Source organism: Cyprinodon tularosa, unplaced genomic scaffold (assembly GCF_016077235.1).
Source record: "Cyprinodon tularosa strain WSP-4 unplaced genomic scaffold, ASM1607723v1 ctg922, whole genome shotgun sequence".
In the NCBI taxonomy this organism is placed as follows: domain Eukaryota; kingdom Metazoa; phylum Chordata; class Actinopteri; order Cyprinodontiformes; family Cyprinodontidae; genus Cyprinodon; species Cyprinodon tularosa.
The window spans coordinates 324,120-338,972 of NW_024039699.1; the positions used below are offsets into that span (position 1 = coordinate 324,120).

Below are 14,853 nucleotides of genomic sequence, written 5' to 3' on the forward strand. Positions count from 1 at the left end.
CAGAGAGCCGTCAATGACCCAGAGAGCCGTCAATGACCCAGAGAGCCGTCAATGACCCAGAGAGCGAATGACCCAGAGAACCGTCAATGACTCAGAGAGCCGTCAATGACCCAGAGAACCGTCAATGACTCAGAGAGCCGTCAATGACTCAGAGAGCCGTCAATGACTCAGAGAGCCGTCAATGACTCAGAGAGCCGTCAATGACCCAGAGAGCCGTCAATGACCCAGAGAACCGTCAATGACTCAGAGAGCCGTCAATGACTCAGAGAGCCGTCAATGACTCAGAGAACCGTCAATGACCCAGAGAGCCGTCAATGACCCAGAGAGCCGTCAATGACCCAGAGAACCGTCAATGACCCAGAGAGCCGTCAATGACCCAGAGAACCGTCAATGACTCAGAGAGCCGTCAATGACTCAGAGAGCCGTCAATGACTCAGAGAACCGTCAATGACTCAGAGAACCGTCAATGACCCAGAGAACCGTCAATGACCCAGAGAACCGTCAATGACTCAGAGAACCGTCAATGACTCAGAGAACCGTCAATGACTCAGAGAACCGTCAATGACTCAGAGAGCCGTCAATGACCCAGAGAACCGTCAATGACCCAGAGAACCGTCAATGACCCAGAGAGCCGTCAACATTTAGAGAAGGGTGGGATTTATATTTTGTTCCCTCAAAGAAAGAGTCGCTTGGTCTGCCAGCTGCCGTACCTACAGCGCCCCCACCAGGGGGAGAGAATTAGCTGCTGTCGCACCAAGGTACGCATCCATGGTAGAATCGGTATTGCCTCACCTGGAGCACAGAGTTCACCACGCCTCACTTCCAACCCTCTAAACGTGAAGCTTGTGATGTGTTATCTTTAGAAAAGATGAACGTTGGTATTTTATTCTCCAACTTCACATTTTATAGCAGATTAAAAACATAAAACAGGAGCGTTAGCTTCACATCAGGACGCTGACAGCGGTTCCATAAATAATTAATTGTTTCATGAGTCTAAATGTTCTGAATGTCAAACATGTTCTTATCATAAAAATAAACATGTACGTATTATGGGCGACGCCCAGCAGGGATATTACTTTATCCTCTGTCATATTTAGTGCTGAAATCTAGATTAGTGTTTTATATTAACTTGGGATGGAATCAAATACTGGTTCCAGTTCAGAACCGGTTCCATGTGTTCCGATTCCATGGCACCGTTTGGCAGCTCGCTTAACACTTCTCTTAACGATTCTAGGCAGCGCAAGAGCCTAGCGCTGGGCAGCGCGACTTACGTCACGTTTTTAACGTAAACGGCATTCAGTAAGCTAGTACGACGTGACCAGGCGTAAGTCTAGAAAAGCAAAACAAAAGCGTTCAAAGCGATCGAAAGTTTAGCTTCATTTTAAGGAAGAGAAAGATGGCAACAAGGCGCTTTGCAGTCATTGCAAAGTGCCAATAACATCCGCAGGAGGAAATACATCCAACATGTAGAAACACTTTCGAACACAACATGGCGTACCTTTTAACAAATGCTGCATTTTTAATGCTTCCAGACAGAAACTAAAGTTACGACCAGCATGGAAGGAAACTCTGGTGGATAGTATCTAGTTTTATATCACTGGCTGAGCTTAATGTGGTTCCTAGTAAATCAGATGCCATTTCTGGAAATAAACCCGTTTCCTTCCTCTCTCTGGGATTATTAAGTTTCTCGTTAATCCAGCGCTTCATTGCCAGCATGTTTAATTAGAATCATTGCCTTCTGTTTTCGCCGAGGCAGGCAGAAATAGAACGTTCCAGGCGAAGGTAGACGAATTTCACCGTAAACCTACCAAGTTCATTGTTAACAGAATCGATAAGGAATCGAATAATTTCACAGAATCGATAAGGAATCATGAAAATCTCATCAATTCCCAACCCTAATATTAACTCATAATAACCGTATGTCGCAGCACCATGGATCTAAGGCAGAGGGAAGATGAGCTCCTGCTCCCGGTGAGGGGATAGACATTCTGGCGGGGTAACTACCTTGGCACGACACTGGTCTATGAGCCAGACACGGAAAGCTGCTGACGTCGTTACATGCGTGTAACTTCCTGCTCCACATCAGAGCAGAGATGATGGGGAGAATTGTAGAAAAGACTGATGTAGAAATTAGACCACAGATTGGTCCTGTTCCAGATGATGATGTAAGCTAGCTGTTGTTAGCATTGGGATGCTAACTTCATGGTAATAATGTAGCTCTGAATCATTGATGTTGTTTTTATGAAGGTCCGGGACGCGGCGGTTAGCGCGCCCCACCCACCCACATACGGAGGCCTTAGTCCTCGACGCCGCCGACCCAGATTCCAATCCGACCTGTGGTCCTTGCCGCATGTCTCTCCACCACTGATGGTTCAACAACAAACCGGTTCCAGACTGGATGTTCTGGAACGACCACCAGTGTGACGTCACCATGGAGATGGTTTTTCCTGGCTGGTCATCGGAGCGCCGCTGTGGAGCTACTGGATGCAGGATATTCCTAATAACTCAGAACCAGCTGCTTGGTCCCTCTGCAGGATTCTAATGCTAAATGATGTCACGGTCATACCGCGTATACATGGGACACGTCTGAGACGACATGGAATCAAACTTGGTTTATGCTTGAAGCGAGCGTCAGGTCCGCTCCGCCGGCGTCATTTCTAACCCTCACACAGTGTCCAGAATTTCCCAGTGAGGAATGTTGGACGCCTTGGAGCTACGCAGACCTGGGGATGCCTGATCTAAAGTCTACAAACATCCTGTGATTTAGCTCAGAAACATCTCCACCATCTACAGGACTGCCGGTGGCTGCAGATCGGCAGGAAGAGGCTTCAGTCGTAAACAGCCGTGTTTTCCACGGGGCGGCGTGCTGGTGTTAGCTTACCGTCCCTCTGAGGATAAACCCTGCAGACGCGGCTCATTCCTTTATCGGTTGTAACCCGACCTTCAGACAGATGTCTCCTCACACCGCAGCCTCATTCTACAGAGGAGCCACCGCCGTGCCTCTTAGTCAGGCTCAGTTTAAGGTTAAATAATCAGCATTCTTTCTGAATGGAGGCATCCAGGTCTTTAGCAGCCATCCTGAAATCATCTCCTTCTCACTGTTTGCTGTGTTTGGAGTGTGAGACCTACAGCCAGAAGTTCTCTCCTTATTCCTCGCAGAGGGTTCCCCTCCAGCAGCAGCACCTTCAGGTTGGGCAGCAGACTCAGAGACGCCGGCAGACTGTGGAAGATAAACCCGCCTCCAGGATCACATCTTTAACCAGACCTCAGGAGGACGAGTCAGATGCTGCAGACCTACCTGCTGATGTCGTTGTTGGTGAGGTCCAGCCTGGTCAGAGGGAGCAGCGGAGGGATTTCCTCTGGAAGCTTCCTGATCTTGTTGTCTCTCAGCTCCAGCTGGGATACGGCCGTCAGACAGGCCAGCTGCTCCGCCTCCAGCTGCTCAATCTGGTTATTCCCAGCAAACAGCTCCTACAGACGCAGTGGGGATTAATGCCTGCACAGTCTGGGTGGACGCTAACGGGTCGCCACGGTTACCTTCAGTGCTGGGGCGGGGACCCGGGGCAGCCGCCGCAGCTTGTTGTGTCGGAGATAAAGCTGCTCCAGGGAACGCATCCCGGAAAGGCTGGCGGGAACGTCGGTCAGCTGATTGTTGCTGCAATCCAGCAGTCTGACGTCTGGGTCAGAATATGGAGGGATTAAGACACGGCATCAAACTACCGGTTCATCCCCAGGAAAATAACATCTAGAATGTTTTTATCTAAAATACGACGTCAGGAAACCAACTGGACTCACATGTTTGGAAAATAGACAGGATTAGATCAGATTAACTTTGATAGATCAGATTAACTTTGATAAATCAGATTAACTTTGATAGATCAGATTAACTTTGATAGATCAGATTAACTTTGATAGATCAGATTAACTTTGATAGATTAGATTAACTTTGATAGATCAGATTAACTTTGAATTATCAGATTAACCTTCAGAGATCAGATGAACTTTGATCAGATTAACCTTCAGAGATCAGATTAACCTTTATAGATCAGATTAACTTTGAATTATCAGATTAACCTTCAGAGATCAGATTAACTTTGATAGATCAGATTAACCTTCAGAGATCAGATTAACTTTGAATTATCAGATTAACCTTCAGAGATCAGATTAACTTTGATAGATCAGATTAACTTTGATAGATCAGATTAACCTTGATAGATCAGATTAACTTTGATAGATCAGATTAACTTTGATAGATCAGATTAACCTTCAGGGATCAGATTAACCTTGATAGATCAGATTAACTTTGATAGATCAGATTAACCTTGATAGATCAGATTAACTTTGATAGATCAGATTAACTTTGATAGATCAGATTAACCTTCAGGGATCAGATTAACCTTGATAGATCAGATTAACTTTGATAGATCAGATTAACCTTGATAGATCAGATTAACTTTGATAGATCAGATTAACTTTGATAGATCAGATTAACTTTGATAAATCAGATTAACTTTGATAAATCAGATTAACCTTGATAGATCAGATTAACTTTGATAGATCAGATTAACTTTGATAGATCAGATTAACTTTGATAGATCAGATTAACTTTGATAAATCAGATTAACCTTCAGAGATCAGATGAACTTTGATCAGATTAACCTTCAGAGATCAGATTAACCTTTATAGATCAGATTAACTTTGAATTATCAGATTAACCTTCAGAGATCAGATTAACTTTGATAGATCAGATTAACCTTCAGAGATCAGATTAACTTTGAATTATCAGATTAACCTTCAGAGATCAGATTAACTTTGATAGATCAGATTAACTTTGATAGATCAGATTAACCTTGATAGATCAGATTAACTTTGATAGATCAGATTAACTTTGATAGATCAGATTAACCTTCAGGGATCAGATTAACCTTGATAGATCAGATTAACTTTGATAGATCAGATTAACCTTGATAGATCAGATTAACTTTGATAGATCAGATTAACTTTGATAGATCAGATTAACTTTGATAAATCAGATTAACTTTGATAAATCAGATTAACCTTGATAGATCAGATTAACTTTGATAGATCAGATTAACTTTGATAGATCAGATTAACTTTGATAGATCAGATTAACTTTGATAAATCAGATTAACTTTGATAGATCAGATTAACTTTGATAGATCAGATTAACCTTGATAGATCAGATTAACTTTGATAGATCAGATTAACCTTGATAGATCAGATTAACTTTGATAGATCAGATTAACCTTGATAGATCAGATTAACTTTGATAGATCAGATTAACTTTGATAGATCAGATTAACTTTGATAGATCAGATTAACTTTGATAAATCAGATTAACTTTGATAAATCAGATTAACCTTCAGGGATCAGATTAACCTTGATAGATCAGATTAACTTTGATAGATCAGATTAACTTTGATAAATTAGATTAACTTTGATAGATCAGATTAACCTTGATAGATCAGATTAACTTTGATAGATCAGATTAACTTTGATAGATCAGATTAACTTTGATAGATCAGATTAACTTTGATAAATCAGATTAACTTTGATAAATCAGATTAACCTTCAGGGATCAGATTAACCTTGATAGATCAGATTAACTTTGATAGATTAGATTAACTTTGATAGATCAGATTAACTTTGATAGATCAGATTAACCTTCAGAGATCAGATTAACCTTTATAGATCAGATTAACTTTGAATTATCAGATTAACCTTCAGAGATCAGATTAACTTTGATAGATCAGATTAACCTTCAGAGATCAGATTAACCTTTATAGATCAGATTAACTTTGAATTATCAGATTAACCTTCAGAGATCAGATTAACTTTGATAGATCAGATTAACCTTCAGGGATCAGATTAACCTTGATAGATCAGAATAACTTTGATAGATCAGATTAACTTTGATAGATCAGATTAACTTTGATAGATTAGATTAACTTTGATAGATCAGATTAACTTTGATAGATCAGATTAACCTTCAGAGATCAGATTAACTTTGATAGATCAGATTAACCTTCAGAGATCAGATTAACCTTCAGAGATCAGATTAACCTTTATAGATCAGATTAACTTTGAATTATCAGATTAACCTTCAGAGATCAGATTAACTTTGATAGATCAGATTAACCTTCAGAGATCAGATTAACCTTGATAGATCAGATTAACTTTGATAGATCAGATTAACTTTGATAGATCAGATTAACCTTCAGGGATCAGATTAACCTTGATAGATCAGATTAACTTTGATAGATCAGATTAACCTTCAGGGATCAGATTAACCTTGATAGATCAGATTAACTTTGATAGATCAGATTAACCTTGATAGATCAGATTAACTTTGATGGATCAGATTAATTTTGATAGATCAGATTAACTTTGATAAATCAGATTAACTTTGAATTATCAGATTAACCTTCAGAGATCAGATTAACTTTGATAGATCAGATTAACCTTCAGAGATCAGATTAACCTTTATAGATCAGATTAACTTTGAATTATCAGATTAACCTTCAGAGATCAGATTAACTTTGATAGATCAGATTAACCTTCAGAGATCAGATTAACTTTGAATTATCAGATTAACCTTTAGAGATCAGATTAACCTTCAGGGATCAGATTAACCTTGATAGATCAGATTAACTTTGATAGATCAGATTAACCTTGATAGATCAGATTAACTTTGATAGATCAGATTAACTTTGATAGATCAGATTAACTTTGATAAATCAGATTAACTTTGATAAATCAGATTAACCTTGATAGATCAGATTAACTTTGATAGATCAGATTAACTTTGATAGATCAGATTAACTTTGATAAATCAGATTAACCTTCAGAGATCAGATGAACTTTGATCAGATTAACCTTCAGAGATCAGATTAACCTTTATAGATCAGATTAACTTTGAATTATCAGATTAACCTTCAGAGATCAGATTAACCTTCAGAGATCAGATTAACCTTTATAGATCAGATTAACTTTGATAGATCAGATTAACTTTGATAGATCAGATTAACCTTGATAGATCAGAATAACTTTGATAGATCAGATTAACTTTGATAGATCAGATTAACTTTGATAGATCAGATTAACTTTGATAGATCAGATTAACTTTGATAGATCAGATTAACTTTGATAAATCAGATTAACCTTCAGAGATCAGATGAACTTTGATCAGATTAACCTTCAGAGATCAGATTAACCTTTATAGATCAGATTAACTTTGAATTATCAGATTAACCTTCAGAGATCAGATTAACTTTGATAGATCAGATTAACCTTCAGAGATCAGATTAACTTTGAATTATCAGATTAACCTTCAGAGATCAGATTAACTTTGATAGATCAGATTAACTTTGATAGATCAGATTAACCTTGATAGATCAGATTAACTTTGATAGATCAGATTAACTTTGATAGATCAGATTAACCTTCAGGGATCAGATTAACCTTGATAGATCAGATTAACTTTGATAGATCAGATTAACCTTGATAGATCAGATTAACTTTGATAGATCAGATTAACTTTGATAGATCAGATTAACTTTGATAAATCAGATTAACTTTGATAAATCAGATTAACCTTGATAGATCAGATTAACTTTGATAGATCAGATTAACTTTGATAGATCAGATTAACTTTGATAGATCAGATTAACTTTGATAAATCAGATTAACTTTGATAGATCAGATTAACTTTGATAGATCAGATTAACCTTGATAGATCAGATTAACTTTGATAGATCAGATTAACCTTGATAGATCAGATTAACTTTGATAGATCAGATTAACCTTGATAGATCAGATTAACTTTGATAGATCAGATTAACTTTGATAGATCAGATTAACTTTGATAGATCAGATTAACTTTGATAAATCAGATTAACTTTGATAAATCAGATTAACCTTCAGGGATCAGATTAACCTTGATAGATCAGATTAACTTTGATAGATCAGATTAACTTTGATAAATTAGATTAACTTTGATAGATCAGATTAACCTTGATAGATCAGATTAACTTTGATAGATCAGATTAACTTTGATAGATCAGATTAACTTTGATAGATCAGATTAACTTTGATAAATCAGATTAACTTTGATAAATCAGATTAACCTTCAGGGATCAGATTAACCTTGATAGATCAGATTAACTTTGATAGATTAGATTAACTTTGATAGATCAGATTAACTTTGATAGATCAGATTAACCTTCAGAGATCAGATTAACCTTTATAGATCAGATTAACTTTGAATTATCAGATTAACCTTCAGAGATCAGATTAACTTTGATAGATCAGATTAACCTTCAGAGATCAGATTAACCTTTATAGATCAGATTAACTTTGAATTATCAGATTAACCTTCAGAGATCAGATTAACTTTGATAGATCAGATTAACCTTCAGGGATCAGATTAACCTTGATAGATCAGAATAACTTTGATAGATCAGATTAACTTTGATAGATCAGATTAACTTTGATAGATTAGATTAACTTTGATAGATCAGATTAACTTTGATAGATCAGATTAACCTTCAGAGATCAGATTAACTTTGATAGATCAGATTAACCTTCAGAGATCAGATTAACCTTCAGAGATCAGATTAACCTTTATAGATCAGATTAACTTTGAATTATCAGATTAACCTTCAGAGATCAGATTAACTTTGATAGATCAGATTAACCTTCAGAGATCAGATTAACCTTGATAGATCAGATTAACTTTGATAGATCAGATTAACTTTGATAGATCAGATTAACCTTCAGGGATCAGATTAACCTTGATAGATCAGATTAACTTTGATAGATCAGATTAACCTTCAGGGATCAGATTAACCTTGATAGATCAGATTAACTTTGATAGATCAGATTAACCTTGATAGATCAGATTAACTTTGATGGATCAGATTAATTTTGATAGATCAGATTAACTTTGATAAATCAGATTAACTTTGAATTATCAGATTAACCTTCAGAGATCAGATTAACTTTGATAGATCAGATTAACCTTTATAGATCAGATTAACTTTGAATTATCAGATTAACCTTCAGAGATCAGATTAACTTTGATAGATCAGATTAACCTTCAGAGATCAGATTAACTTTGAATTATCAGATTAACCTTCAGAGATCAGATTAACTTTGATAGATCAGATTAACTTTGATAGATCAGATTAACTTGATAGATCAGATTAACCTTGATAGATCAGATTAACCTTCAGGGATCAGATTAACCTTGATAGATCAGATTAACTTTGATAGATCAGATTAACCTTGATAGATCAGATTAACTTTGATAGATCAGATTAACTTTGATAGATCAGATTAACTTTGATAATCAGATTAACTTTGATAAATCAGATTAACCTTGATAGATCAGATTAACTTTGATAGATCAGATTAACCTTTGATAGATCAGATTAACCTTTGATAGATCAGATTAACTTTGATAATCAGATTAACTTGATAGATCAGATTAACTTTGATAGATCAGATTAACCTTTATAGATCAGATTAACTTTGAATTATCAGATTAACCTTCAGAGATCAGATTAACTTTGATAGATCAGATTAACCTTCAGAGATCAGATTAACTTTGAATTATCAGATTAACCTTCAGAGATCAGATTAACTTTGATAGATCAGATTAACTTTGATAGATCAGATTAACCTTGATAGATCAGATTAACTTTGATAGATCAGATTAACCTTCAGGGATCAGATTAACCTTGATAGATCAGATTAACTTTGATAGATCAGATTAACCTTGATAGATCAGATTAACTTTGATAGATCAGATTAACTTTGATAGATCAGATTAACTTTGATAAATCAGATTAACTTTGATAAATCAGATTAACCTTGATAGATCAGATTAACTTTGATAGATCAGATTAACTTTGATAGATCAGATTAACTTTGATAGATCAGATTAACTTTGATAAATCAGATTAACTTTGATAGATCAGATTAACTTTGATAGATCAGATTAACCTTGATAGATCAGATTAACTTTGATAGATCAGATTAACCTTGATAGATCAGATTAACTTTGATAGATCAGATCAACCTTGATAGATCAGATTAACTTTGATAGATCAGATTAACCTTCAGAGATCAGATTAACCTTTATAGATCAGATTAACTTTGAATTATCAGATTAACCTTCAGAGATCAGATTAACTTTGATAGATCAGATTAACCTTCAGAGATCAGATTAACCTTTATAGATCAGATTAACTTTGAATTATCAGATTAACCTTCAGAGATCAGATTAACTTTGATAGATCAGATTAACCTTCAGGGATCAGATTAACCTTGATAGATCAGAATAACTTTGATAGATCAGATTAACTTTGATAGATCAGATTAACTTTGATAGATTAGATTAACTTTGATAGATCAGATTAACTTTGATAGATCAGATTAACCTTCAGAGATCAGATTAACTTTGATAGATCAGATTAACCTTCAGAGATCAGATTAACCTTCAGAGATCAGATTAACCTTTATAGATCAGATTAACTTTGAATTATCAGATTAACCTTCAGAGATCAGATTAACTTTGATAGATCAGATTAACCTTCAGAGATCAGATTAACCTTGATAGATCAGATTAACTTTGATAGATCAGATTAACTTTGATAGATCAGATTAACCTTCAGGGATCAGATTAACCTTGATAGATCAGATTAACTTTGATAGATCAGATTAACCTTCAGGGATCAGATTAACCTTGATAGATCAGATTAACTTTGATAGATCAGATTAACCTTGATAGATCAGATTAACTTTGATGGATCAGATTAATTTTGATAGATCAGATTAACTTTGATAAATCAGATTAACTTTGAATTATCAGATTAACCTTCAGAGATCAGATTAACTTTGATAGATCAGATTAACCTTCAGAGATCAGATTAACCTTTATAGATCAGATTAACTTTGAATTATCAGATTAACCTTCAGAGATCAGATTAACTTTGATAGATCAGATTAACCTTCAGAGATCAGATTAACTTTGAATTATCAGATTAACCTTTAGAGATCAGATTAACCTTCAGGGATCAGATTAACCTTGATAGATCAGATTAACTTTGATAGATCAGATTAACCTTGATAGATCAGATTAACTTTGATAGATCAGATTAACTTTGATAGATCAGATTAACTTTGATAAATCAGATTAACTTTGATAAATCAGATTGACCTTGATAGATCAGATTAACTTTGATAGATCAGATTAACTTTGATAGATCAGATTAACTTTGATAAATCAGATTAACCTTCAGAGATCAGATGAACTTTGATCAGATTAACCTTCAGAGATCAGATTAACCTTTATAGATCAGATTAACTTTGAATTATCAGATTAACCTTCAGAGATCAGATTAACCTTCAGAGATCAGATTAACCTTTATAGATCAGATTAACTTTGAATTATCAGATTAACCTTCAGAGATCAGATTAACTTTGATAGATCAGATTAACCTTCAGAGATCAGATTAACTTTGAATTATCAGATTAACCTTCAGAGCATTCTTCTCCCCAACTTTCCATAGGTTTTGTTAACTTTTTATAGATCCAAGATTAAACACATCTCTTGATAGATCCAGGGGTGAGTTGAGGTTAAGATCCCATTAACCTCAGGTGATCAGATTATACCTTGACAGAATCAGGATTTAAACTTGATAGATCAGATGTACCTTGTCCCAGTAGATCCAGAATTTACTTTGATAGAATCAGATTCAACAGAGAGATAGAAACAATTAACTTTGATTAAAAATCCCGAGTAACTTCATTGAAAAAACAGATTAACCCTTGATGATCAGATTAAAGTTTGATGAGATCAGATCAACTTTGATAAAATCAGAAAGTCCAACTTTTTTATAGATCAATATAACTTTGGGTATCTGCACAAACTGATAAAAAATCAAACTTTAATTTGGGGCAAATTTTACCTTTAGTGATGCAGATTAACTTGCAAAAATCATTTAACCCTTGAAATCAAATTAACCTTTTTCTCGAAACGAATCAACCTTGGTAGTCAGATTAACTTGATATCATCACCATTAAACTTTGCTAGTACCAAAATTAACTTGGATAGTCAGATTAACTTTTGATAAATACAGATTAAACTCTGATCACTCAGATTGGTCCCTTCCCGGTCAGATTAACTTGATAGAATCCAGTTAACTTTGATAGATCGTGCGTTACTTTATAAACTCAGATTAACTTTGATAATCTGAGTAACTTATAATCCCGAATTCTTCTGAACATCAGGATTAACGTTGATAGATCACGTTAACTTTTCTAATTCCCGATAACTTTTATAATCAGTTAACTTTTGATAAATCCAGAGGAAACCGTCAGGTCTTCAGATTAACCCTGATAGAGCCAGATTAATTGTGAAGTGTAGTTGATCTTTAGTATGATCGTGTTAACTTTGTAGATCTGGATTCTTCGGTCTGGATTACCTTTCTATTGGTGGGTCTACTGTTTGGGGTTATCTGTTCCCTTGGATCGGTTAGTCTTCTGATAGATCAGATTAACCTTCAGAGATCAGATTAACCTTTATAGATCAGATAACTTTGAATTATCAGATTAACCTTCAGAGATCAGATTAACTTTGATAGATCAGATTAACCTTCAGGGATCAGATTAACCTTGATAGATCAGAATAACTTTGATAGATCAGATTAACTTTGATAGATCAGATTAACTTTGATAGATTAGATTAACTTTGATAGATCAGATTAACTTTGATAGATCAGATTAACCTTCAGAGATCAGATTAACTTTGATAGATCAGATTAACCTTCAGAGATCAGATTAACCTTCAGAGATCAGATTAACCTTTATAGATCAGATTAACTTTGAATTATCAGATTAACCTTCAGAGATCAGATTAACTTTGATAGATCAGATTAACCTTCAGAGATCAGATTAACTTTGAATTATCAGATTAACCTTCAGAGATCAGATTAACTTTGATAGATCAGATTAACTTTGATAGATCAGATTAACCTTGATAGATCAGATTAACTTTGATAGATCAGATTAACTTTGATAGATCAGATTAACCTTCAGGGATCAGATTAACCTTGATAGATCAGATTAACTTTGATAGATCAGATTAACCTTCAGGGATCAGATTAACCTTGATAGATCAGATTAACTTTGATAGATCAGATTAACCTTGATAGATCAGATTAACTTTGATGGATCAGATTAATTTTGATAGATCAGATTAACTTTGATAAATCAGATTAACTTTGAATTATCAGATTAACCTTCAGAGATCAGATTAACTTTGATAGATCAGATTAACCTTCAGAGATCAGATTAACCTTTATAGATCAGATTAACTTTGAATTATCAGATTAACCTTCAGAGATCAGATTAACTTTGATAGATCAGATTAACCTTCAGAGATCAGATTAACTATGAATTATCAGATTAACCTTTAGAGATCAGATTAACTTTGATAGATCAGATTAACCTTCAGAGATCAGATTAACTTTGATAGATCAGATTACCCTTGATAGATCAGATTAACTTTGATAGATCAGATTAACCTTCAGTGATCAGATTAACCTTCAGAGATCAGATTAACCTTCAGAGATCAGATTAACCGTCAGTGATCAGATTAACTTTGATAGATCAGATTAACCTTCAGTGATCAGATTAACCTTCAGAGATCAGATTAACCTTCAGAGATCAGATTAACCTTCAGAGATCAGATTAACTTTGATAGATCAGATTAACCTTCAGGGATCAGATTAACTTTGATAGATCAGATTAACTTTGATAGATCAGATTAACCTTCAGAGATCAGATTAACTTTGATAGATCAGATTAACCTTCAGAGATCAGATTAACCTTCAGAGATCAGATTAACCTTCAGTGATCAGATTAACCTTCAGTGGGACATTGCTGGCCCTGATGTTCTGCCTGTAGTTCAATCACCTCTCCCTGTTTCTGGCAGAACGTTTCCTGCAGCACTTTTTCCTTCCACCCAACTTTCCATCAGTGTTTTTTTGTACAGTTCTGTTTTTATTGAGCATCCATGATGCATTACAGACACAATACTCTTGGTTCCACAGGGAGGGTGAGGTTGCAGGTTAAAATCCCACCTGGACCTGAGCTGCTCACCTGTTAGCTGGCCCAGGCTGTCAGGCAGAACCCTCAGCCTGTTGTGACAAAGTGTGATTTTCTGCAGAGCTGTGAGGTGTCCCACGCTGGAGGGCAGCTGCTCCAGAAGGTTGTGGGACAGATCCTTCAGATGAAAGTAGCACACAGCAGAGAGAACCGCCAATCACATCACAGCCTGATTATTAAAGGGAAACCAGCCCCTCAGCTCACTGCCAGCTGGTCATAGCAATAAAAACAGAAAGTTACCAGCTCCGTCAGGCTCCCCAGCTGGCCCATTTCCTCAGGCATCTTTTCCAGAAGGTTCTGCTGCAGAGTGAGAGAATGCAGCTTCTGCAGGGCGAACAGCTCCGCCGGCAGCAACGCCAACTTATTATGACTGTAGACACACAATGGGAATGGATGAGTGCTTCTCTGGCCTTTCTGCACAAACTGATCTAAAAAAACGCAAATCTCTTAAAATTGGAGCATTTAGCCTTTAAGCTGAGCAGATAAATGCAGAAACTCTTTTACCCTTAAAGTCAAATAATGGAGCCGTTTTTCTCCTTAAACGTAGATCTTCTCCTCTCATTGGTGCTTTACCTTCTTTAAGCCGCTGGCTCATCTTCACCATTTAGACCAGCTTTGCCTGATGTACCAAAAACTGGCAAAAACGCTGGTATACGTCGG

General features: G+C 35.7%; 1 protein-coding gene across 1 annotated transcript in view; it reads right to left on the reverse strand.

Moving 5' to 3' along the window:
* The window catches only part of lrrc40 (leucine rich repeat containing 40), a 38,889-nt gene that overhangs the window by 7,097 nt on the left and 16,939 nt on the right, over window positions 1-14,853 (reverse strand). The window contains exons 4-8 of the mRNA XM_038274619.1: window positions 14,434-14,563; window positions 14,188-14,311; window positions 3,538-3,677; window positions 3,299-3,471; window positions 3,130-3,220 (exon numbers count right to left, since the gene is read on the reverse strand). Coding sequence (XP_038130547.1) covers window positions 3,130-3,220; window positions 3,299-3,471; window positions 3,538-3,677; window positions 14,188-14,311; window positions 14,434-14,563 — 658 coding nt within the window. The remainder of the gene's footprint in view (window positions 1-3,129; window positions 3,221-3,298; window positions 3,472-3,537; window positions 3,678-14,187; window positions 14,312-14,433; window positions 14,564-14,853) is intronic.